Here is a 19,223-nt window from a genome sequence, read left to right on the forward strand (position 1 = left end):
AACCAAAAACTTTATTTTATAATGGAGTCCTGATTCAAGGCCATAATAATTGTATGGTTTTGGACCAGTTGCTAAATCTGTGTGAATGTCATGACCTTGTCTGTAAACTGGAAATAATAATCTACCTTACAATATTGTTATGAAGATCAAGTTGTATAATATATGCAAAGCATTTGGTGTAGTGCCTGGTACATAATGTGGATGTTCAATAGATTATTGTTAATATTTTACTACTATTAATAATACTGTTACTGTTAGAGAAGTTATGCAAATAAGATTTTTTTTACCAGTTGTTGAACGTTTACATGATCCCTGAGGATAACGCTCATCAATATATTTGCTCTTTAAAGTTATCTCCCTCTATATACTTGTAATAATATTAAACCAAGTAACGCTTATAACAATGTACTCTTGAACGTCTTTATCACTTAAGAATATGAAGTGTAACATGTTGTATCAAAAAAATTTTTCAGCTGCTAAATGGGATGGTATTTAATAGGGAACGTTTCCATGGTTTCAGAGCATCATACATGCTAAGGAACAGATTAGCAGGCATTTCACCATCATGGTGGTTCACACAATCTCTGTCATTTTGATGCTTTTCTTGCAGAAATATAGTCAGTGAAAGTCATTATCTTTTCAGGTAGGAAAGTCATGCTTTAACGGATAGCAGAACTCTAGTCTGATATTTTTTTCTTCTTGTTTCTTTAGAGTCTTGAGACTCTAGGACAGAGACCACCACTAGGCACAAACATCACCTGTTTGCATGATTATGGAGATGGTCTACATGATGTTGAAAATGCCCCTAGTTTTTTGACAACGGCTAAATAACCATGGGGTCAAGTGGACTTGGGAAAGCGGCAACATTAGATGAACTGCTGAGCACTTGCATTGAGATGTTTGGTATGAGCCTTTTCTCCCTTCTGTACATCTTGCTACTCTTACTTCCCCCTGTTCAGATGTAGGTGTTGCCGTGGAACAGAACTCAATCTCCATACCTTGGTATTTAAGGCCTTTTTGATTGACCCCAATCTGTCTCCCCAGTATCACTGCCCTCTGCATTTCCTTCCCTTTACTGCCCACAGCTGATACCCCAGCCATACTGTTCACTTAATGTTTCTGGAACATTCCCTACATCGTTCTACCTCCATGCCTCTATCATATTACTTCACTGAAATTCTACTTCAGAGCTCATTTCAGATGTCACCCTAGGTGTTCATAATATCATTCCTAATCTCCCCTGTCAGGAATGCTGATTGCTTCCTCCACTCTCCCACAGCCCTTTATGACTTTCTTATGGTATGTGGTATATGCTGCTGTGATAATTTCTTGGTCTTTTGGCTTAGACAAGAGTGAGTTGCCCAAGCTCCTGCATTCTGTCTTTGTGTATATGTCTTGTATCTCCTACTAGGTTGTAGACTTTACAGTTATATGCTTGTTATGTTGTTCATCTACCTCAGCATTTTGGATTATTCCTTGCACAGACAGAGTCACAGAGGAGTTGTTTGTTGAACTGATTGTTATAGGAAGAGTTAAACCAGACAGAAAAGGGTTGCCAGATAAAATACAGGATGCTCAGTTAAATTTGAATTGCAGATGACCCACATTTTTAGTATAAGTATGTCCTAAATAGTGCATGGGACATACATATACTAAAAAATTATTTGTGGTTTACTTAATTCAAATTTAACTGTGTCATGTATTTTTATTTGTGAAATTTGGCAACCTTACATCAGAGGAAGGGTGAGACCTACCCACTTAATTTGCAAGGAAATACCAGCAGAAGTAGGAGGAAAATGATAATGGGGTCTACAAGAAAATTTTGACACTGATGTTTCTCTACTGATATTAGAAAAAGAGAAAAGTAGTATGTACTGTCGTCTCCTCACCTCTCATTTTATTTTATTTTTTAACAGATGACAATGGAGAGCTGAATAATAGTTATTTGCCAAGAATAGTTCTACTTATGCACCGATGGTATTTATCTTCCACTGAGTTGGCAGAAAAACTTCTCTGCATATATCTTTTCAACTACTGTGTAATTTTTACAATCATAAATCAAGTTCTGTATTTAGATAGAGTGTCTAACCACAGCCAGTAAATGAAGATGAATAAACAGTCTTCAGTCGGTTATCCAGCTGTTTTGTGAATATATATACATGTCTAGACAAAACATCTGGATGATTGACCAAATAGTTAACTATCCATCTGGATGTGTTGGCTCTGCTTGGAAATAATCACTAGATATAAAATGAAACAGGAGCTGTAGACTGAATGTTTCTAACTTGTCTTAAATATTTCTGCTGTTAGTATAATGAAAGAATATTTAACACTGATTCAAGAGCTAACTTATTCCTTTTAGGAATGCAGAATGGTGGACCTAGAGGATACAGTTTAGACATATGGAAATGCCAGCCAAAATAATATGATCTGGCTCAGGCATAAACACCACCTAAATTTTCACACTTCCCTTGCTGGCAAGACACAAGGAATATTCTAGCAGGTTTATTACAATTTGTTAATTGATATTAATTTTAAATTTTCTTCTGATATAAAAGCAAAAAAAGAATCCATAGTTAGAAATCCCATTCTATAATAAGGGCTTTTAGCAGTCCACCACTTTTGTACACGGTACAGTCCTAAAAGGTAGTTAAAGGCCAAATGACTGAAAATGGCTACAAAATAGTCACACATTTATACGGAGGTTTTATTCCCCGAGATCTAATGTTTATTATATAACCACTAATGTTGGTTCCTACAGTCTTTGCCGGCTGCAAGCCCAGGGGTCCTGCAGATGAGTGAGAAGCTTTTCAGGACAAGGGGAGCCTCAGAGGGAGAGGGTCCATTGAGTACTATTAGGGCCAGCGTGGCTTCCATCTGCTTACTTCAAGCTTCCTCCATTTTCTACTTCTTTCTTCCAACATGCCCCCAACCTCGGGGCAGAAGGGGATGTTAGAGAAGATAAGGGGACATTCACCCTGAACAGAGGTCCCTGGAAGTGAGCAAGATACTAGTACCCAGTGGTCCAAGGATTCCACAGGTCCCACTACTGAAAGGCAGTACATAGAGAAGGATGGAGGGAACTGACTCAGTCTGGTCCATCCCGCCTCAGGATCCAAACAGTGTCCAGAAATGTGCCCACAAGCAGCACCCTCATCATTAGTAGGTCTGCTGCTGTATGAAACACAAATAGAAAGGGATATTTAGGCACAGTAAAGTTTAATATCTGAAAGTACAGATTGTATGAAAGTTGAAACTGCCTATGAATTAACATTTCTTTAGATATTCCTCCCTTTGGATTCCTTGCTCACTGCATATCCATGGTGCCTGGCATATAGTAGGAGCTCAATATATGTTAGTTAAAAAGAGTATGACTAAATAGACTTGAAACTAAATCACAACACAACATGTGTATTAATATACCCAAAAATGACATTTTCAAATACTAAAGAAATTAGAGTACTTATATAAAGCATTAATCCTATATATAAAATCTTTTTGGCTAAAATGGTGCTTTTATGTACTATTGATTTTAAATCATCTATAGTTGGTAGTATATTTGTAATTACAGCTGACAGTCATCACTTGGTAAGTGCTCAGAAAGGTAAAACTAATTTTATAAATGGCTTCTCTTCCAGACCAAAACAATACATCCCAGAGCAATAATACATTGTGTCAATTATTTAGCACTGATGTCATCAGAACACGCTTTTCTCTCCATTTGAAGGTACACATAACCCTAATATTCCTAGTACAGCCCTCTTATTAGGAATTCATGTAAATTGATCAAACAGCTGCAGGTCTGTGCAAAGGAAACAACGTGCAAGGATTTTTCTTTAACTAGTGTACGTATCGAAATGCCAGTGGAGAAAGCTGTGATGAATTTCGATTAAAGATCTGTTACTTCATGAGGTAAATATTTACGAATTTAATTGTCTTGTGGTTTCTAGTTCTGCGATTGTTGACAGTTTCCTTTTCACCATACAACCGACCTAGTCTGACAATAGAATCGACTCAAGTCCCCCTTTTATTGATTTTATTAAAACTGTTCCTGGGAGTAGAATTCATCTTTCTTTTGGACTGTAGATCAAGCAGTGGTCAATGTGATTAGGGAATGAAAGCAGCTCTTAGAAAGAGTACATTCATTTTTTTTCTACTCCCTCACCATACACATTCCCACCTACTTGCCATGAATTGGGATAAGGGTTTCTTCTCAGCAGTGGTTCTGAAGAGAGAGAAAGAAAGGCTCAGGGTGGGAGTAGTGGATTTGAGTCCTTGATTAAAGGAGGGAAGAGGGAGACTCAATGTGATGGATGAGGGATGGGAGATTGCTAATTTGGCATGTGGTCTTGATGCATTGTTAAATGTAATCTGTAAAATGATACCATGGTTTCCATAGAGGTCTAGCTTGAAATCTTCCAGTTGTCAAAAATACTTGATGCCTTTCAGGTACTGGATTCTGAAGTTTCCCGCAGAGTTTAATTTGGACCTCGGTTTGATCCGTATGACTGAGGAATTCCGGGAAGTAGCTAGTCAACTAGGATATGAGAAACACGTCAGCCTCATCGACATATCCAGCATGTAAGAGTGGCACAAGCTTCTTTCAAACAAGATGAGTCCACTGTTTGAGGGAGGGGGTAGTGATGACCCCACTTGACCTCCATCCATACCATTTCAGAATCAAGGTGTGCTTCTTTGAGGAAAGCTTTGATGCAATGAGCACAGTCCCATCGGACAGAGTTTCTCTCTCCAAGCTTCAATTTCTGTATTTGTAGAATGGGGATTGTACTTTCTCATGGGGTATTATGAGCATCCAATGAATACCTGAGATAATATGTGAACGCATTTGGCACATAACAGATGCTCAGTACTCGGTTACTGAATCTAGTCTCCTATACCCTTGCCACTCATAGTGTGGTCTGTGGGTCAGCAACATTGGCATCACCTGGGAGCTCAACAGAAGTGCAGAATCTCAGGCCCCACCCTAAACCTGCTGAACTGGAAACTGCATTGTAATAAGATCCCCAGCTGATTCATATGATCATTCAAGTTTGAGATGCTCTGAGGTCAGCCTGAGGCTGTACAAATGTTGACCATAGTTGTGCCATGAACTCGTTAGCTCAGGGATTAGGAACTTGGTGCTAATTAGGCTAGCATTTTATATTGACTAGCTAACTTTGTAGACAAAACTATTTTAGGCCTGTGAGTATGGTTAGCCATATTGCAAATATGTGCTCTTGTGCCCTAGGCATTCATACTCTAGTCTCTTTTCCTAGAATACTTCTTCAAGAGTGATCAACGGTGAGTGATCCAGGAGTTATTAGGGATGTTGTTAAAAATAAGGATTATTCAGCCTGACTCCTCTACTTACTAGCTGTGTGATCTTGGGTAAAATTTTAATCTCTCTGTGCCTATATTTTCTCATCTATAAAATGGGAGTAATAGTAGTAATACCTGGTAGAGTTGTTGTGAAGATCTAATGAGTTAATACTTGTGATTATAGTGGTGCCTGGGACATCTAAGAGTTCGATAAATGTTTATACTAAAAAATACAGATTATTCAGATTATTCATTCCTAGTAAATCAGAATCTCTGGTAGTGAGGTCTAGGTCTCTGTCTTTATAACAAGCTTTTCAAAAAATCCATATGTTGCTGAAGTGTGAGAACCAGCTTTTGATGGTTTCCATCACCACCTATATATTGATAAACTCCAAAATTTATATACCTAGCCCTAACCTCTCCCTCATGATCCAAACCTTACTGGTCACAGGAGAGACCAAGTAAGGGATTCTGGATGAATCAGTGCAAACCTACCCTGTATGGAAAAACAACTCGAAGTTTATATTCTATTGGCAATGGGTCAGTGGTTTTCTCTTCAAATATGAAGGGCTGGGCGTGTATTTTGCACAAGCCCCTGGAAGCAGGCCAAGAGTTACACAGTCAGTAGGTTAATAACTTCCATTGAGTGAAATGAGCTTTCAGCACATTGACCAGACTCACTCTTCTTTTATAGTCCTTCCTATGACTGGATGAGAAGAGTCACACAGAGGAAAAAAGTATCCAAGAAGGGAAAAGCCTGTCTGCTCTTTGACCATCTGGAGCCCATTGAATTGGCTGAGCACCTCACTTTTCTGGAGCATAAATCTTTTAGAAGGATCTCAGTAAGAAACTGGACACTTATTCTTCCAAGGATAACAACCACCATGCCAACTTTACCAAGAGCTGCATTTTCATACTCTGAAGTGTTGGCAGCCTCTGTCACTGTGCTCCACTGGAAAAGTGCCCTTAACTCACAGGAACAATCCCTTTTAACCAAAGATAAATATTATCCTGTCTTTATTTTATGGCTCAGGAGCTATATTTCTGTTGCTATTTTCAATGTCTCCTTTCATAGGATTAAAGCATGATTTTCTAAATATTCAGTGGAGATTTAACCATTCAAGGTTTATTTAGCTCTGTTGACTTCTCCCAAGTGAACATGTTTAGCTGGGCCCTTCATTTTGGGAGAAGAAATATTTATTTAGGTTGGGATATGTATAAATACCTGATTATGGATATAGGTTGAAAATAGGAATTGTAAGCTTTCAGGAGAATCTCAACCTCAGGTTGTTTCTTTCGCAGGGATGGATATCCTGGATTAAAGTTTTCTTTCCTACTCTGTCTTGATAGAGTTCCTCCTCTGCATCCCTTTTCTTCCCCCTGACTGTGATCTCTTCCTAGCCACCTACTCACTATCCATTTGTTATGATATTTCCACAATGGTTCACAAACAGCCTTTGTCTTTGTCTAACCAAGCTCTGGGGAAGTCACTCCTTCTTTTCCAAGATGCCAAAGAATGAATTACGTTATTGCTTGCAAAGAAGAACATGAGGTTAGAAGTATGGATTTCTGAAAGACTGATTCTTTTCACTAAGTAACCCTACTTGGAGAGGACCTTTTGATTCCCCACAGGCAGGCCATGAGAGGGAGTCCGCTGCTCTGTTTGTATGGTAGGAGGCTCATATGTATCTGATGACATCCATGCTGACTTCCTGAAAATGTGTCAGTTTTGCCAAAGAGCAGCCTTACTCAATTTCTGTTTTTTCTCTTTTCTTCTTGAAAACACATTGCAAACTTATTCTGACTTGAAATTATAATATTTATATTCATTTCCTCTTCTTTAATGTATGCCATCGTATCTCGAACTTGCCTGACCATTGGAATCACCAGTAGTGGGTGAAAAATGGAGATTCTTAGGTTATTCCTCTGGAACAGTGATCCTTTAGGTCTGACATGTTCCCCCAAACCAGTATTTTAGCAAATGCCCCAGGTGGATCTTATGATCCAGCAAATTTTGGACTCACTGGAATATGACTTTGAGTCTTGTCCCTTCCTCCTCCCATCAACACTGTGGTGTGTAATAAGTGTGCATCTGGATGTGGAAGAGTGAAATGCAGCAAAATAACATGTTAAAGATACAGATATATTCAAACTTGTAAGATGCCATTATAAATGTGAAATGAAAGAAATCGTTATGCTGTTGTGAAACATTATCTCACCCCTTCCATGCAACATTCTAATTTATAATTTTTTCAAAGACTCCATTATAATTCAGAGTCTCTGAATCTTCCTTTACTAGTTCACTGATTACCAAAGCTATGTCATCCATGGCTGCCTGGAGAATAACCCAACCTTGGAGAGATCTATTGCTTTATTTAATGGAATCTCTAAGTGGGTCCAGTTGATGGTTCTAAGCAAACCAACCCCTCAGCAAAGGGCAGAAGTCATCACAAAGTTTATCAATGTTGCCAAGGTATGTATGTCTGTTAATTAGACTGGGATTCTCAAAGGATTCTAGATATTCATTCTCTCTACTGAGAAAAGTCATTGAAAAAATTTGGGGTTCACAATATAAAAGCCAATTAAAATACCCATAAATGTCTAATGAGCAAATATACTTCTCTCATGCAAGAAGATTGCTTTTAATTGGCCGTATTTGGAAGCATTTAATGTAGCTATTTTTCTGTGTAATGATTGATATATTTTTCTAGTGGATTTCATTTGTACTTCATTTTGAATTGATACTATTTTCCCTACATCCTTGTTGTTAAATTGTAGGACTTCATCTGTACCTCAAAAAGGTCAGAATAATTCAAAAATTGTTACTAAGTATTGAAGTTAACCTTTTCTATTGCAGAAGCTCCTTCAGCTCAAAAATTTTAACACCCTGATGGCGGTGGTAGGAGGCCTTAGTCATAGTTCCATTTCCCGGCTCAAAGAGACCCATTCTCATCTTTCTTCAGAAGTTACAAAGGTACAGTGGATCAGATCATAACCCAAGTAGAAAGTTTGTTCGTAAATTGTTTGGGGGTAGGATGATCCTAACAAATGTCACTCAGAAGGGGAAGGTTTTCTTCTTAGACAATAGGAGGTTACAGCCATACCACCTGGAAAAACAGATTAGAGGTGGCAACAAGTGTCCTAATAGGAATGCTTTGAACACTGTTAACATATTGCAGTTGTAAATATTCAAAAAATATGTGTTTGGTGCTTACTATGTGATAGGCATTGTGAAATACATGGGGGTTACAAGGCAAATATGACAGAAATCATTCCTACCGTCCCGTCCTCAAATGAAGTCATTGAACACCTGCTCTCTTCATAGTACTGTGTTCAACATGGTGGAAGACACAAAGGAAGGGGAGGCAGAAAGAAATCTTTTGTATAGAAAGCCCTCAGATTTATAGCTCAGTTTTCAGGGATAAAAAAAAAAAAATTTAAGCAATGATTGTTTCCCAAACTGAACTTTTTCTGCCATATTTATTTCCAGACCACAATAATATTTTTCCTTATTGAGCAAAAAAGAACATTTCATCCTTATGAAAAGATTTCCTTGTAAGCGTGTACTTTGTTATATCAGTAAGGACACTTTCAGCTGTAAGTTAAAAAAAAAAAATCTTGGAATTGCTTAAACAATAAGGAAATGGATCGTCTCACATACCTGAAAGTCCAGAGGCAAGGCCAAGTCCAGGCATGGTCTGATCAGAGCTCTGGCTCAGTTGCTCTGTATTCCTCTGAGTATGAGGTTTTTGTTTTAGTTTTTGTTTTTCATCGGACTGGTTTCCCTCCTGATTGGGCTGTCTGCAGCAACGGGAAAATTATGCTTTCTTGTTTATGAAAGTTGGAGATAGGGAAAACCTCTCTTCAGCTCTGCACCCATGGAATAAAAGACCTTTTTTAGACAGATTGGACCATCTCAAATCACATGCCCACCCCTGGGCCAATAACAGTATCCAGAGGAATACAACGTACTGATTGGCTTAACTCTGTGTTCCTGAACCAATCACAAACCAGAAGGATGGAATTATGAAGATGGTAGATCAGAACCCATCCTTGGATCTGGGCACGGAAACAGCATCATCCGAGACACATGGGAAAGAGTAGACTGATCAAAAGTAGACACATGGGTCTATTAGGAAGGTATGGCTGCCGTTAGGCAACCAACAATAGCTTGTGCATATAAACAGGAGAATATAAACCACAGAAGCACTGCTGAGTGACCTCAAACACTGCACCCTTTCCAAGTATAATGGGGCTCATTATGTGTTTCATTTTCCTTTAGATTAGTAATGAATTTCCAGTAAAGAGCAAAACATATTTTAAATGTTGTAAAGAATAAGAATTCAGTGGAGGCTCATAGAAGCTTGCAACCACCAGTGTGTCTTCAAAAATTATTTATTTGAACTCCCCTTTCTTACAGAAAAGAAAACTGAGGTCCCCAAAAGTGAAGTGACTTGCTTAAGGTCACCCTCCTAGTTAGTGGCAGAGTCCAAAACCACAGCTATCTCACACATCAGTATGACTGTTCCTACCCCATACTGGCCCCTTCAAGTTATATCTTGAATGCAACTTTCTTGGAACAACTAGGAAATTTTAATATACTACATACTTCAATACAATACATGCTTGTATTTGTGGATTGTAATATTTCCATGAATTACAAAATACTTACATATACATGATGCTATTTAACATCTCAACACCCCTAGTAGGTAGGCAGAGTTGTGGGCTATTTCTCTTTTGACGCAGAATGGAACAGACTGTCCAACTCATAGCCAAGCCTAGTACATTTTTCTAACTGTCTTTTCCCTGGTTAATATTTCCCTGCATCAACGTTGGTGCAATTGATACTTCTTTCAGTAGGCGAGGAATTTCCTAGCCACACACTGTTGGGCCTGAGGGTGGGCAGAAGGGAAGGCTGTTTGAAAATACTACTTTTCCATCTGTTCCCAGAACTGGAATGAAATGACGGAGCTGGTCTCCTCCAACGGTAATTACTGTAATTACCGCAAGACCTTTGCCGACTGTGATGGCTTCAAAATCCCAATCCTTGGCGTCCACTTGAAAGACTTGATAGCAGTCCATGTCATTTTCCCAGACTGGATGGAGGAGAACAAAGTGAACATTGTGAAAATGCACCAGCTCTCCGTTACCTTGAGTGAACTGGTCTCCCTACAGAATGCCTCTCACCACTTGGAACCCAACCTGGATTTGATCAACTTGCTCACGGTGAGTCCAACGGACTAGAGTTTGTGCTAATAACTCTCCTGTACCTCACTTCCCAGGGTATGCAGGACGATCCATGCCAGCAATTCACAATGGGGGTGGGGGAGGTGTTGAATTCAGGGTCAGTAGATGGGAAGAAATCTCAAAGGATGAAGGGAGGGAAACACACCTGTAACCCAAGTGACTTGAGACACCAATCTCCGAGCAAAGAAAGTTCCCTTTGCTTTGAGGGTCCCAGTCTCAGCCTCCACGGCTCTGGCTTCTGCAGTTCTTAGAGAGGCCCTCCAGCCCTGTCCTCAGTGCCTCATCACACTCATCTAATTCATCACCTCCTTCTATATGCCCTCAACTCATCGGCTTCTCTTGATCCTCACTGCACTGCTGTAGTTGAAGCCTGGAGTAATGCGGGGACCTCCTCTGAGATCTCCCTCCCCGTTACCCCCACCAACCTCCCCAAACCACCAGATACAGGTCCCAGTCTGCCACTGGAGCCCTTCACGACTTGTTTTCTGACTATCAGTTTCTCCTCGTTTATCATCACCTGATCCCGCATCACACCTGCCTTTGAGGAATGTGGGACTTATACTTTCCACCACAAATTGCTGCCTTCTACTTTCTGGCTTTGCATTTTCTTGGAAAATTCCTTCCTTACCCACCCCCCAACCCCACCATGACTAGCTTAAATTCAAAAGCCTCTATCTTTCTGGAGCATTCTCTGTTTCCTTCCAAAGCAGTAAGGCATCTGTCACATGTGTTGCCCTTGTACTTTCTTATCTATAGGAAGTATCACTTGACATTAGATTTTTTTTCTATTTACCTGCCTTATACATCGCCCGTCCCCAGCACCTCTCATAGTATTGCATAACATCTTAACGGAAAAACCTGAAAGAACTTTTTGGCCCACCCAATACCTGGCATATTTAGGAACTCAGCAGATGAACTGGGTGCTGTATTTAGGAGTGGGTTGGAAGAAATTCACCTACTGCTCATACGTTTTGGCCTTGGCGGCACGCACCATTAGCTGGTCTCTAGGTCCTAGCACTTTTAGACACACAGGTGTGTAGTAGAGAACATTTCCCATTGGCTGCTTCTTTGTCAGGGGGAAAGAGGCATAAGCAAATTCTCTCACCCTTGCTTAAACAAGTGGAGGAGCAACTTCCTTGTTTGGGTTTATGACACTGTAGCATCTGAAACTTGGCTGCAACACCGAATTGACTACTTTCCTCCAGTAGCCATGGGGAATGAAAACAAGAACCCCTCTGGAACTCCAAAGAGCTAAATCCTCTAGGACTGCTGCATTGGGATAAGAGTGCAGTTCCTAGACCTTCTCACAAACTGTTCCTAGAACACAGAATTGTTTACCAAGGAAGAGAACCCCTAGGTGTAGGCAATAATGGTAGCTGCATTCTTAGTATAAAGCAGAAGTAGCCAACACACAGAAGCACAAATCTCTTGGGGCTGAGTTTCTGTAACAAATAGTAAACACCCAGACATTCTCTATTAGGGTGGGGGAACCTCACAATAATCCAGGCAGCTGCCTTTATTAACCATTTGCCATGTAAATCTGTTTCCATGAATAAGTGACCAGAGTTGCAGCCCCAATCAGACTGTAACCCCACAGCCACAGGTGATGTCTGAAGACCAGTCTCAGGGGGTAGCCTAGGCTCCAAGTGTCTGTGCTCAGGCTGCCTCCACGAGCTGGGGGAGAACTTCATGAGCAGCTGCCTATGCTGGGCAATTCCTCATCTGGATAAAAAATAATGATGGAGTAGGGAAAAGAAATTTGAATTGTAAATGCAGCAGGCAACATCAGGACAGATATTTGAGAAATACTAAAGGATTTGGAATGAAATTTTGGGGCTGCAGATGGAAAATCTGAACTCTAGAAGTAAAAGCTAAGAAATAATTCATTTTTGCTGGAAACGAAAGAAAAAAGAAAAAGACTCAATCTCTCAGTCTCTCTGTCTCTCTCTCTCTCTCTCTCTCTCTCTCTCTCAGGAATTGAAGGAAAATTTAGAAGCCACCAAGCACCATATTTAGTCACAGCAGCATTGTATAGTATAGTGTAATATAGTGGCAAGAGTCTCAGATGGGAGACAACTTTTTGTCCTGCCTCTGCAGTTACTTAGCTTTGTCTCCTTGCTAACTAGTCTTGACTTTGGATTTTTCCTAAAGGGTTTTGTGCTCATTTGTAAGATCTCATCCAGCTCTAAACTTCTGTGGTGCTAGATGTAAGGAATGGTGGAGCCTTGGGACTAAGGAACCAAGTGTCAACCTAATTCTGTGGTTCTGGCCCAGTGGCTCATCAGGATAGCACAGTTCAGCAGATGAGCACAATTGTCAAGCCAGTTTCTATTTAAAGCCAAAAGCCTTCCTCTCTCCCCACAACCAAGGAGAAAGTTCGGTGCATTCATTCTTCCTGGCCCTAGGCAGATTAATCTCCTCAGAATGAGGATGGAGGAGACTCCCAGGAGGTGTTCACTGGAGCCCAGTGAGCATTTCATGAACCACATACATGTTGAGATTAGAACCATACGTTGACTGCAGCTGCCCGAATGCATGTGAGGTCATTCTTATTAAGCACAGCATTGAAGGGGTGATTCTTTTTGCTCCAAGACTCTAGGTCAAGTTTCTGCCTGAAGTGACTGCTTCTAAACATGTCCCAGGTGAGGAAGGTGATTTATGATTGAGAGCCCTGGAAGAAAGAAAATGAGAACTCTTAAGTTAATGAACAATTGCTAAATGCCTGCTCTGTGCAGTAGGCTGTATAGCAATGCTTGAACTTTCTGTAATAGTTGATTACAGTTTTCACAGCACTTTTCACATACATTTCCTCAGTAGATTCTCACACACACACCCTGTGATGTAGCCTGGGCAGGTCAGAGGGTGTAACATCACCCCTGCCCCTTCCTATTTTAGAAATGAAGAAGCTGCGATTCATAACGGACAAAAGGCTTGCAAATAGCCAACTTCTGAATCCCAGTTTGTGTGTGTGTCTCTCTCTCTCTCTCTCTGATGAACATTTACTCTGTAATGTGGGAATATTGCTGACATTTACTTTATTTTGCATCTGTGAAAATTAAATAATCTCTCTCCCTCTTCATGGGTGTATAAAGAAAGTTAATTACAAAATGAAATCTATGCAAGCAGGGACTATGTTTGCCATTTTTATCATTGTAATCTGAGCCCCCTGAACAGTACTGGACACATGAAGGAAAGAGGACCACACCGCCAAACTGTTGGGATTTGTATTGTTCCCCTTTTTAGGGAGGATCTGGAGAAGACATTTTCCACTGTGATTCCAATTCATGTAACCAGGAGCTTTTAAACTGACACTTCTTGTTTCATGGTATACGAAATAGTCTGATTTTTTTCATAGTATTTTTAGATCTATCAGTTACATTTACCATTCTGAGTATATGCAAATTACTGGAAAGCCCCTGTATTTTTACAATCGAAGAAGAAGAAGAAGAAAGAAGAAAGAAGAAGAGGAGGAGGAAGAGGAAGAATTGCAAAAATGGTGACTGGAGATAGTTTGATGACCAAGTGTGTGATATTTTACAATTCTCCAGTCAAGACAATGTCGGTCCTGAGGTGCAGACTAAATCCACAGCCATCTTTGCTGATAGGCTTGGATGTAAAAGCAACAACCTGAAACAGTGACTCAGAACATTTTTTAGAAACAAACAAGCTTAAGATATGTTAGACACAAATAAATATTTTTGAAACCCCATTGACAAGCTGCCTATATTATTTAAAAGGTGTGTAGGAAGTAGAACAGATCACTTTGTGCAGGGCCATAAAGCCCAGAGGAGATCCGAGAAAGCAAGTAGGATCGCAGCTTGGAAAGCAGAGAGATGGCTAGCGTTAACCCAGAAGGTGGCTCTGCACTCGTGGATGAGCACAGTGGCATTTGGCTGCTGCACTGATTGGGAGCCAAACCCTGCAGTTCCCATCTGTGTGGCCCTCTAAACAAATCCCATTGGACACCATTAGCTCATTTAATCCTCACAACAATCCTGGGAGGGAGCTATTATTGATGACTCCCATTTTACAGCTCAAGAGACAGACTCAAGAAGATTAATGACTTGCCTAGGTTCATACGACCACTAATAAATGGAGAGCAAACATTGGGAGAAAACAAAAATATTTCCATCATAGAGTCAGATATCTGTCCATGTGACGTATGAAAATACTCAGGGATGTTCTGTGTCTTTTGAAAGAGCATCTCCCCTATTTAGTGTGTGGCTTATTTGGGTTTCTGGTTGGATGTTCTTGCACTGCTGGCATCTCCTTTCCAGCAGATGCCAGTGCCGTCATCAGAGGAAGAGTCAGGAGGACAGGAACATACTCATCAAAGCCCAGATTAACTCCTGACAACAAGGAAGTCAAAAGGAAGAAGTCAGTCAGTTTTCTGTCTATGTCACATTCACAGTGCAAGGTAGCAAACTAGGACTGGGATTATAGAGGTGAGATTACAAATGTACTGTCTCCTTTCATGAAGCTTAGAGACCAGTAGAGTCTTCTGTTGTGGAATTTACAAAACAGTGGGCAACTGCCCATGGCAGATGTGTTTTATTTGGCCCACATGGAATCATAAAAAAAAAATCTGTTATTAGTTGCCAGTGCTTAAAAATGAGGATATTTTATATAAAACTCTAGATTTCTGACTTCTCTTGACAAATTAGATGTGGCAATTGTCATCAAACTGACAACAATTTGCCTTAGATGAGTAGTGGCTATCTCCCATTCATCAGTGATCACACCTTCCCCTATTGCTTCCCTAACCCAGAGATCCAGTGTCAAATTCCACTTATCAGCACAAATTTTTCTTATTGTTGAGCTATGAGGAGAGATCCCCAAGTTAATCATATCTGCAAAACTCTTTTACCAAATACATTGTTATACCAACGTCTCTATCACAATATCCCTTTCATGCATCTCCCTTCACTCTTTTATATGGTGGGCTGGTTCCTCAAAGCATTTGTTTGTGACATGGGGACAGTTCCCCTCCTGAAAAAAGGCAGGGCCCCTGGACGTAGAAGTGACTGCTGTTCAGAGGAAGGTGGATACAGTGTGCATTCTTTGTGAGCATGATTTTCATGATCTGAAATGATACTGGGGCAATTTTATAGTAAAGTCAATTTTATTATGCTTAAAAAAACCTTTAGATGACAAAGTCTAGATAATGCAATACATGACCAGATATATGAAATCCTTAATTTAACTGCTGTATTTAGTAGCTAGAATAGTGACTACAATGGTCCCCACCATGTATTAGGTGACCAATGAATATTTGTTGAATGAATGATGCAAAAATGACAGTTTATAATGCCAGTTTCTTTTTTAAAAAAATGAGATAGAACAGCAAGATAAATCCTTGAAAGACATCCTGTGCCTCTGAGTTTTCTCTTGCTCCTAAGCACTGGGCACTGAGCTGGAGATAAGGGATCCTTGATGTTACAGGCTAGGACCAGGGACAGGTGTATAAAATAAGACTTGGAAATGGAATAAAGCCTCTCACATTAAGCCTTTATCTTTAGACAAAATATGTCAAAGGAAAATTTTCATGCTTAAAATGATCAGAGAAAGGGCAGGGCACCTGGTTCTCTTCCCTGCTGATAAAATGGTATGATTCATCAGGTTCTTAACATTGAAGGGCACGTGTGGGAATTATCCAGGCTTATTTTAAATCTTATGACTTCTGTTTTAGGTAAGTGGGACCATGCATTTTAAGGTTTTGCAGATTTTATCCACGCAGTTTAATCTTCATTTACATTCTTATCCTTGCCTACCCTAATCTTTCTCTCTGTCTCTATTTCTCCAAGTCCTCCCAGTTAGGTCCCAGTTCACAAGTTCCTCTGTGAATCCATCCTGATCATTTCTGTCCTCAGTGGCCCCCACACATAATAATAAAAGTAGTTGTAACAGCTATAATAATAACAATAACATCAACAACACCAGATTACATTTCCTGAGATTTCACTGTGTACTAGGTCCTGTGTGAAGTACTTTACATGCATTATTTCATTTGATCCTGATAAAAATCCAATTAGATAGGGACTTTTGCGATCATTTTACAGGAGTGGAAACTGAGTGTCAGAAAGGAAATAACTGGCTCAAGGCCACAGAGCTAACCAGTGGCAGGCTCAGAATTTGAACGCAAACCCACCGGTCTCCAAAACCTCTCCCTCATGCTTTACACGCTGCCTCCCTGAAAAATTCCTATAGCACTTAGAGTGGGGCAACTTCCTTCACATTTAGCATGTGTTGCCTTTTGTTGATGTGAATATATCTTTTTGTGTTCAGGTCCTATTTAGTCAAATAAGGTGTCTGGCCCTTGAGGGCAGGAATGATTTTATACCATTTTATATCACCAGAATTTAGCACAATGCCCTGAAATAATTAATTGCTCTTTCATTTCTGCAGTTCTTTAGTCAAACCTCCAAGACACCATTTATTCCATTTCCAAGTCTTATTTTATACACCTGTCCCCAGTCCTAGCCTGTAACATCAAGGATCCCTTACCTCCAGCTCAGTGCTTGGTGCTTAGGAGCTACTCAATAATTATCAAGAAAAATTGAGTCAATGGTTCTTGTTGATGCTGATGACCACACTAGGCTTAACTTTTTTCTTTTTAAAATTTCGTTTTCTGGGACTTCCCTGGCGGCCCGGTAGTTAAGACTCCGCGCTTCCAATGCAGGGGGCGTGGGTTTGCTCCTTGGTTGAGGAACTAAGATCCCACATCCTGCATGGCCAAAAAATAAAATATTAAAACGTCTTTAAAAAAAATTTCATTTTCCACCTCTGCATGCTATCTTTTTAACGTTCTACATTTACTCAAGTTATTAGACATTGAGCTTAAGCATTCAGTTTGGAAAAATTTCAGTAATGTAAATAAGTAAATAAATGATTCAACATCCTTATTTATCCCTTCTAATTTGTTGTAGCTTTCTCTGGACCTCTATCACACAGAAGATGATATTTACAAACTATCACTGGTGCTGGAGCCTAGAAATTCTAAATCGGTGAGTATTGTTTTCTCTCTCAGGTTCAGTGACAAACACCATTATTTTATATTTACAATAATTGACCATTACAGTAGTGCTTTGTGATCTAAAGATTGAAGAATTAAAAAATCTATATTCTTCCCATTTTACCAATGGAACAGCTTAGCCCTGACAGATAATTATTTCTTCACATTAGAAGCTAACAAAGAAGAACATCATTTCCAGTTACTCTGTTTTATTGTTGATCTTCCATTTTCCCTCTGAGAACCTGCCCCGCCCCCAAAAAAGAAGAAACAATAATTTGAATGACCATTCTAGGCTTTTTTTAAAAAAACTGATTCTACATAAAATTAGATTTAATAAATTTTAAATACCCTAATCATAATTCACAAATTTCTCTACTAATGATTCATCCAGCTCAGAATTTCAGTATCACATTGGATAGAGTCTCACTTAATTGATAGCTGAGTCTTAGTAAAGAAACATTATATAATGAGTTGAAGAAACTGAATTACTGAATGTACACTGCTCATTACTCTTATCAAGTGGACTGTAGCTCAGATATGCTTTGCACTAGTAAAAAAACAAATATCTGGGTGAATATGAAATTTACAATGAGGATGAGGTTTGCATGTTGAAAAAAAATTTCTGTCTGCTTCTTATATCCTGAGGTCTGTTTTCTTATGAAGGTCTCATTCATTACCTCCGTACCAGTTGAGTTCTGTGGCACGTTGCCAGCAACCCTAGGGCCTAAGTCTGTCCATCTATTAATACCTACTACCATTCTGAACCATCGAACTGAAAGAGGCAGAATGACTGTGAATGCTGTTCACAGTAAAGGCCAGGTGGGAGACTATGAACTTGAGTCTGAGTCAGTTGACCTGGTAGCATCTGTTCTTAAAATAATGTCTATGGTGGTCCATCACCATGTTCCCCTCCCTGCCAACTCCAAGAAGCCCATCTCCTGGGGACACTGCAGAAGGCAGCCATATGGGAAGATACAGCACAGGCAAAGGGAGGGGTTAGGACCAGACTCTTCAAAGTTCGCGTGATGAAGAGAGAGCTAGAAAGAAAAGTAATGTTACTGAAAAAAAGGAATTCGTAAGCTCCTCCCTCATTCCATAGCTTTGGTGTGATGAAGCTGTCCTGTACATGCACACACAGCATTGCCACCTCCTGACGCCTTCCTTTACCTATAACTAGGCACCTTAATTGCCACCTGTTGGTTGTTGGATGCCTGGCAGGTCATAATATATATGTTATCTCATTAACTCTGTTAAGGAAACAGAGTCTGGTGAGCATAGGTGTCTTACACAGACCACAGAGCCAGTCAGTAGGAGAATTTGGACTGGTCTCAGGAGTCTGCCTTCACCGCCTGTGCTTTTTCTACAGCGTGATGCTGCCCATTATTTTCCCACCACCCCTTGTTCAGAAACAGGGTAAGAATGACCATTTTAGCACACATGCCTGATTTGTGCCTTTTAGATTTACTTTGGTTTATTTTCAGGATCAAGGTTTACCAATTTTAGGAGACATTTCCATCCAACATAAAAAAGTCTTTTCATCTCTTGTAAAAGCAGAAGCTTTCAAAGCCCCTTCCAAGTGCTAAAATCCCATGAATCTATGAAAACACATTTCCCAATCCCTTTCTGTCTCTTCTCTAAGTGG

The 19,223-nt window shown here is 39.9% G+C and overlaps 1 protein-coding gene across 1 annotated transcript in view; it reads left to right on the forward strand.

The window, feature by feature from the left end:
• The first annotated feature begins 789 nt into the window (after positions 1–789).
• The window catches only part of RASGRP3 (RAS guanyl releasing protein 3), a 40,585-nt gene continuing 22,151 nt past the window's right edge, over positions 790–19,223 (forward strand). The window contains exons 1-9 of the mRNA XM_082671947.1: positions 790–903; positions 1,917–2,014; positions 3,845–3,912; positions 4,450–4,581; positions 6,014–6,161; positions 7,619–7,792; positions 8,177–8,293; positions 10,273–10,548; positions 17,496–17,573. Of these exons, the coding sequence (XP_082528073.1) occupies positions 834–903; positions 1,917–2,014; positions 3,845–3,912; positions 4,450–4,581; positions 6,014–6,161; positions 7,619–7,792; positions 8,177–8,293; positions 10,273–10,548; positions 17,496–17,573 (1,161 nt within the window). The 5' untranslated portion in view covers positions 790–833. The remainder of the gene's footprint in view (positions 904–1,916; positions 2,015–3,844; positions 3,913–4,449; positions 4,582–6,013; positions 6,162–7,618; positions 7,793–8,176; positions 8,294–10,272; positions 10,549–17,495; positions 17,574–19,223) is intronic.

This window comes from Grampus griseus, assembly GCF_964374135.1.
Source record: "Grampus griseus genome assembly, chromosome: 15".
NCBI classification, from domain to species: Eukaryota; Metazoa; Chordata; class Mammalia; order Artiodactyla; family Delphinidae; genus Grampus; species Grampus griseus.